Below are 7,354 nucleotides of genomic sequence, written 5' to 3'. Positions count from 1 at the left end.
TCAGCAGGAGTGGGAGACTGAGGCTGGATCATTGCAACAAACTCCTAACCGGTCTCCCTGCTACTACCCTGGCCCTCCGACGCTATCCTCAACACAGAAGCCAGACTGATCCTATTAATACATAAGGCTCACCTCACCCAGAACGAAAGCTCAGATTCCAATGACAGCCGACGTCTTCTGACGTCACCGCCTCCTGTCTCCCTCCCTCGCTCCCTTCCAGCCACGATGGCCCTCTTCCTTTTCCTCGAGCACTTTTCTACCTCAGGGGCTTTGCACAGGCTGTTCCCTCTTCCAGTAGCGCTGTTCCTTAGATACCTGCATCACTCCCTACCTCACCACCTGTGAGTCTTTGCTCTAATGTCACCTTTTCAATGAATCATTCACCCTAACTGCCCTTTTAAAATTGAAACCCAGCTCCTTCCCGGCCCAGAATTCCTGATCTCCTTCCCCTGCTTTAGTACTTTTTTTTTTTTTTTTTTTTTTGAGCTGTCGTTTTGGTTTTTTTTTAACTTATTTATTTTTAAATTTTATTTATTTTATTTTTGGCTGCTTTGGGTCTTCGTCGCTGCGCACGGGCTTTCTCCAGTTGCCGTGAACCAGGGCTACTCTCCATTGTGGTGCGCGAGCTTCTCATTGCGGTGACTTCTCTTGTTGCGGAGCACGGGCTCTAGGCGCGCGGGCTTCAGTAGTTATGGCACACGGGCTCAGCAGTTGTGGCTCGCAGGCTCTAGAGCGCAGGCTCAGTAGTCGTGGCACACAGGCTTAGCTGCTCCGCGGCATGTGGGATCTTCCCGGACCAGGGATCGAACCCTTGTCCCTGCATTGGCAGGCGGATTCTTAACCACTGCACCACCAGGGAAGTCCCCCCTGCTTTACTTTTTATTTTTTTCAATAGCACTTGTTATTTTCTAACATATTACATAACATTCTTATTTGTTATATCCATTATTGATGGTCTCTCTCCGATCTAGAATGCAAGTTCCATGAGGGTAGAGATCTTGGTTTTGTTCACAGATATATTTCAAATACCTAGAACAATGCCTGGCATATATAGTAAACAATCAATGTTAGTTGAGAAAAGAGAAGGCAAGTGACTCACACTTGGTCACACAGCAAACCGGGGACAGAACCAGGGCTGGACATCAGGTCTCCTGCTGCTTCCCCCCCAATCTCCATCCTGTCACCTCTCTTCATCCCACCCAACAGATGTTTCCCAGCCAGGTCTGACTGGACAAGACCCTGTCCTCAAGGCCACCCAGACCCATTTAGTCCTGCTGACTAAAAAACCATATAGAAGAGAAAACAGGTCAGTGGCCATCAGTCAGGGCCTGGGCAAGGCAGAGGAGTTAACTACAAAGTCGTACCAGGCAATTTTTTGGTGTGATAGAGCTGTTTGTCCCCTGTCCTGATCACAGTGATGGTTATACAACTGTAAGCATTTGTGGAAATGAACAGAAGTGTACATTAAAATGGGTGAACGTCACTGTATCTAAATTACACATTAAAAAAACTTTTTCTCACCCGGGACGGCCTAACACCGATTGCTTTTGGACCCCCTAAAGTGTCAGTCAGGGAGTTTTTGTCCTCTTACTTTTGACTCCTGTTTGCAGCCCTGAGAGGCACTGTACACAGGGGACAGAGGCCAGAGCTGGCAGGAAGGACGCCTGCATTCGTTCCTTACTACACTGGGGCAAGTCACTTCCCTTCTCAGAACCTGTCTGCTCTTTGTAAACTAGGGCTCTCTCCTTGCTCTCCCTCCCAGGTCTATGTTCCCTACAGGGGGCTGCTCGGGTGAATGTCTGTGTGTCCTCTAACACCACCAGGTGACACTCCCCGAATGCAGGCTCCCCATCCTCCCAAGTGCCGGTCTCTAGCCTGGCTGTCCTGTTCAGGTGGATCTGCCCCCGCCGCCACCCTGGTCCCGGCTCTGTCCTCCAGGGCCTGGGACACAACTGAGCCAGCAGAGATTGGCAGTGGGGTCTCCCCTGCCTGCTAGCGCTTCTGTGGGCAGAAGCCCCGCCTCGCCCTCCGCCCTGGACCCCAACCCGGGGCGGCGGCACCCACCGAAGTAGAAGCCTTCGTGCTGGTACTTGGGGTTGAAGAAGACGCCCTTGGCGTGGGCGTTGACGTCGGCGCCGGCCGCGATGAGCACCGCGGCGATGTCTCCCTGCCGCCGCTCGATGGCGATGTTCAGCGCCGTCTGCCCTGCGGACAGGACGGGGGTGGGCGGTTGTGCTCAGTGGCTGGGACCGGGGGTGACACACCCTCTCTGGCCTGTTCCCCTCTCTGTCCTCTGTACCCTCCACCGAACCGTGGAGAAATAACTAGCTGCCTGCCTGGTCTGTGTCGCCCAGCTTCATTCTTTGCTTCATTCATTTTTGTGTGAAAGCAAGGATTATCCGTGGAGCATCTGCTCTGTGCCCCACAGCCAGGCAATGGGGACACAGCAGGACATGCGTTGCAGTTTTGATTCTTGTCCTCAGGAAGCTCACAGTCTCCCTGCGAACTGAGCGTTATGATATGGGGAGGTGCAGGGTCTGTGGTATCCAGAGGAGCTCTTAACACAGCCTGAGGGGTTGGGGGGCTTCCCAGAGTGGCCTCGAAACTGGGACCGGGTAAGTTTAGCCAGGCTGGATGGGGCTGACTCAAGGCCTCATAAGCCGGGTTAAGAGGTTAGAACTTTATCCCAAAGCGAATGGGAAGGCACAGAAGGCATTGAAGCAGGGAAGTGACATGATCAGAGTTTTGGGTTTTGTACATGTGTATTTTCAAAGCACTCTGGCTGCAAGATTGGAGGATGTGTTAGAAGGAGCCCAGACTTGTGAGGAGCTGTCCATCCAATGGACCCAAAGATCCTTGGGAGAAAGAGTCCTCAGGATGGTCTCTTGGGGATGGGGGAGAAGGGCTGTCTCAGGTAAGGTCCAGGCATCTGGCCTGGGTGCTGGGTGGATGATACTCTGGTGACTGAGAAACAGAACAGGGGAGAAGCAGCAGGCAGGGGGTTGGGGGAGGGACATAGACATGGTTGGTGGAGCCTACAGAACCTCCAGACAGAAGGAACCAGAGGGCTGGGGGTGCGGGGGCCAGGTGTCTCAGAACATTACACCAGAAACAGCATTTTCCAAAGAGCTGCCAACATGCCATACATAAAAACAAAGTCCTGGTGGATCAAAGAACTAAGTATTTTTTGAAATTGGAAAATTGTTAATAACTAACCTTTTTGGAGGGAAAACCCTCTTAAGCCTTCTTAAGCAAAATCCAAAATTCTGAAGCCATAAAGAAAAAACTGACATGTTTGCTTCCATAAAAATTTGAAATTTCTGTATTTCAAAAGACATCTTAAAGAAAGTTAAAAGACAAGTGATAGGCCGGGGGAAATATCTGAGATGTATAAAAGAGGCAATGTGCTTTTAAAAGTCCATAATGGATTAAGAGCTCCTACAAATCAATAAAAAGACAAACAACCTAAAAGAAAACTGAGAAACTATTATTAACAAGCACCTCACAGAGAAGAAAATACACACAGACAGTATAGGAAATGAAAGATGTTTGGAATCACTGGTAATCGGGAAGATGAAAATTTGAACCCAATGAGTTCATACTTTTCACCCACCAGACTGGCAAAAACAAATAATAATGGTAATAAATAAGTACAAAAAAAATTACTTTCTCCCACAAGAAAAGTTAAGGGCCCAAGCCAGACTCCCACCTGCAAAAAGCTGAGATGTTTAGCACCCTCGGCATATCAATAAGATGGCAACCAGTTATTCTTGGGCCAATCATTTTTGACACAAGCGCGTCATAAGATCCTAGTGGGTTGCTTATGGACTCCAAAAACTCAAAGACACACCTTACTGGTTATTCACCACAGACTTCCTGAGCAGGGAAACACTATCCTGGGTTTGGTCTCCCTGCCCCCTCTCCAGTCCACCTAAGAGAGAAGCCACAAAACTGAGTCCCAAATGGGGCTGTTAATAATGATGACGATAATGGCGATACTAATAGTTACTTATGTGTTGGCCCTGCCCAGCTCTCCAGGCTTCTTGCCATCACTCAGCCCTGTCAAGCTCAGTCCCATCTCAGGCTTTCGCCCTTTGCTTTGTTCTGGATCCTTCTCCATGCTGGCTTCGGGTCAAAGGTCACCTCTCTGACCATCCACACTGAGGTGGCCCATCCCCAATTACTTCTGATGACATTATCTTTTGTGTTTTTTTGTAATTTTCTTTTCATCAATTTTTAAATTGCCTTATTTAGAAGAGCAGCCTTCGTCTGTCTTGTTTACTCCTGTGTTCTGGGGCCAAAAACACTGCCTGGCACGCGGCCAGAGGTCAAGATTGTTTGCAGAATGAAGGAAGGTGCCGAGCACCACACTAAGTGCTTTGGGCTCCCACGACAGCAGTGCCTGTGCCCCACCACCGCCAGAAATCGCCGTCTGCACAGCCCCTCCCGCAGGCGGGTACCTTCGTAGGCCTCCTCCGTGTACTTGGCGTTGATGAACCTGTCTAGGATGTCGTTTTCCTCAGCGAAGGCGAGCAGGATCCGCACGATCTCCTCGGTGCTGGGGTTGATGTTCAACAAGGCCTTCATCAGGCAGGTCTTCCCCGTGTCCAAGGCCGTCAGCTTGCGCATGAGGAAGTCTGCAGGCAGGGTCGCAGGATGGAGCCGCTGCACAGGGGGGCCCCCGGCTGCCCTTGGCCCTCCGGGCCCGGAGGAAGGGAGGCCGGAGTGTGGCGGCTGCAGCCGCAGACCTCAAGAACCTGCCGCGGGCTCTCCACGGAGCTCCCTGCCCCGAGCTCCCTGCTCCCCTCTGCCCTGTCCAGCTCTTCCTCCTCCCACCGCCTTGCTGGCTCCCCCACCTCGGTGAGCTGCCCAGAGCCTTATCGGAGACATTTTGCTCTTTGCCTCTGCACCGCCTCCCTGGTAGGGGGACAATCCCACCCACGGCCTGGCTTCCCACTGTCCAGCTCAGAAATCTCCAGGCCACCACCCCACACCCCGGTTTCCTGCAAATAGACTTCACCCCCTTCCATTTAACTTGCTACTTTCCTGGTCCCCAAGACAGCTCGGGCCCCACCAGCCACCAAGTCTCCCAAGTCCAAATGGCACCACCCTGGACTCACTCCTCACGTCCTGGAGTCCTACCAGTGCCGCTCCCGGAAGGGCTGTTCCCCCGTCCCCAGCCCTGCCGCTGGAGTCCCAACTCTGCCTGAACAGCGGCCTTCTCCGGTTTTACCCCCATGCTCCACCGTCACCTGTCTAAGCCCTTCCACGGCTCCCCATTGCCCTCAGAATCAGGTTCGAAGTTGCCAGCCCAGCAGTTAAGGCTGGAGGGCGGGGTGGGAGGGCAGTGGGTAGGTGGACAGCAGGAGCCGAGCAGGACCCCCAGCCCTGCACCCTCTGCCAGGGCCAGCCACTGACCAGGCACATCCAGGCTGTGGCGCTGCTCACAAAGCTCCTGCAGCTCCGTCAGCAGCTCCAGCAGCTGTTCCACGCAGCCCTCCGACACAGCCACAAAGATGTGCTTCTTCAGACGCTTCTTTTTGTGCCTCTGCTCTTGCTTGGCCAGGTTTGCACTGAGGCCAGAAAAATGTTTCCAACTCACCACACATGCACCACTGTCTCCCGTTACCCTTCCAAAGCCGCTGTGCCTACAGGGGGCTTGGCGCCAGCCCCCACCGTCTGCACGTGCCTGTCACAGTGCCTGAAATCCCCTCCTTTAGTGCTGGGGGGTGGGCGGAGGTGCTGGGATTCATGTTACCCTGTGCTGCTCCGCTTCTAACCCAAATGCAAGCACATTTTATCAAACCGTATCTCTGGATCCACATAGTAATGATCAGGAAAGATACATGCCTAACTGTTCATCCTGATTACCTCGAAAGAATGAGATCAGAGGAAGGGAAATTTCACTTTCATATTTTGTGTTGTTTGAATATTTTTCATATCTCTCTCCCCACCCCTACCCTCCAAATAGGCAGCCACGGTAATGCGTGATATGTATCCTTTTGTTTGCGTGTGTTCTTGCAAAACGCACATTGATGTTTGATGGCTACATGCGTGTATGTTTTTTTTTAAGTCTTTATTGAATTTGTTACAACATTCTTTCTGTTTTATGTTTTGGTTTTTTGGCTGCGAGGCGTGTGGAATCTTAGCTCCCTACCAGGGATGGAACCGGCACCCCTGCATTGGGAGGCGAAGTCTTAACCACTGGACCGCCAGGGAAGTCCCCTACATGCCTGTATTTTTAATTTATGTATATGGCATTGCGTTAAGTTCTCATTCTGCTGCATACTGTTGTCCGGATGTTTTATAATGATACTTTTATAAAATGTAATACTCCCTTCCCCCAAAAAATGACCTACATGCCATAGCTAGGGGCCCAGACATTTGCACCCCAGGACTGGCGGCCTCTTTCTCTTTCCTGCAGGGTCCTGGTGCCTGTCCCTCTGGCACCTGCCTGGTGGGCACGGTGGGAGGAGGGGAAGGGCCAGTCTCACCTGGGACTGTTGGGATTAAATGGGGTCTCTGTCATGTCATCCCGAGGAGATTGTGGGGAGTCCATGTCATCACAGCTGCCGGGGAGGTTGGTGGGGGAATGGGGAGGACAGAGAGAGGCACAAGTTTTTAAATGGACAACGGTAGTATGCCACAAGCAGGCCTGGCTGTGTGGCCCAGGGCGAGTCACTGCCCGCCCACGAGAGCTGAGGGCTGGGCCAGGGCAGGGGTGGGGGGGCTGGCGGGCTGGCGGGTCGCAGTACTCACCACTGCCGGATGTTGGAGTCCATGGGCTTGGAGAAGATGAGGGGAGAGGTCTTGGTGACAGTGGAGCTGGCCTCGAACCCTTCTATCTCCAGGAAGAAGTGTGCACTGGGGGGACACCCAAGCAAGGCCTTTCGAGCTGGGACAGGGCCTGTCCACCTGTGTGGCCTGCAACCCCACTGTCGAGGGTGCCCCCCTCACGGAGTGCTCACTCCCAGGCAAGCCTGGAAGGCTCAGAGCTAGTCCAGAAATGCAGCATAAATGGCGTGAGGGCAAGGCTCACTGATACATTGGCCCCCCCACCTGCCTGTCTCCTGCCTATCAAGAGGAACCTTCTGACTTGACCTAAAATCAAATCATTCTTCCAAAAGAGAAGACAAAGGGAGGAGCAAACCCCTAGCTGGTAGCCCGAGGCCTGGGTTCTAGTCTGGCTATGCCTCTGCCTCTCCTCTTGTGTGACCCAAGGAGGTCACTGGCCTTCTCTGGACCAAGTGTCCTCACCAGATGGAAAATGGTTGGGCTACATGATCCTTAAGACCTGGACTCTGGGGCTTCCCTGGTGGCGCAGTGGTTGAGAGTCCGCCTGCCGATGCAGGGG

At 52.7% G+C, this 7,354-nt stretch overlaps 1 protein-coding gene across 1 annotated transcript in view; it reads right to left on the bottom strand.

The window, feature by feature from the left end:
- TRPV3 (transient receptor potential cation channel subfamily V member 3) overlaps positions 1–7,354 on the bottom strand; it is a 26,441-nt gene that overhangs the window by 14,634 nt on the left and 4,453 nt on the right. Inside the window, 5 exon segments of the mRNA XM_007454186.1 lie at positions 2,065–2,205; positions 4,461–4,637; positions 5,419–5,573; positions 6,495–6,581; positions 6,760–6,864. Of these exon segments, the coding sequence (XP_007454248.1) occupies positions 2,065–2,205; positions 4,461–4,637; positions 5,419–5,573; positions 6,495–6,581; positions 6,760–6,864 (665 nt within the window).

The sequence above is a fragment of the Lipotes vexillifer genome, unplaced genomic scaffold (genome assembly GCF_000442215.2).
Source record: "Lipotes vexillifer unplaced genomic scaffold, Lipotes_vexillifer_v1.1 scaffold680, whole genome shotgun sequence".
Taxonomy (NCBI): Eukaryota; Metazoa; Chordata; class Mammalia; order Artiodactyla; family Lipotidae; genus Lipotes; species Lipotes vexillifer.
This window is presented reverse-complemented; position numbering and strand designations above follow the sequence as displayed.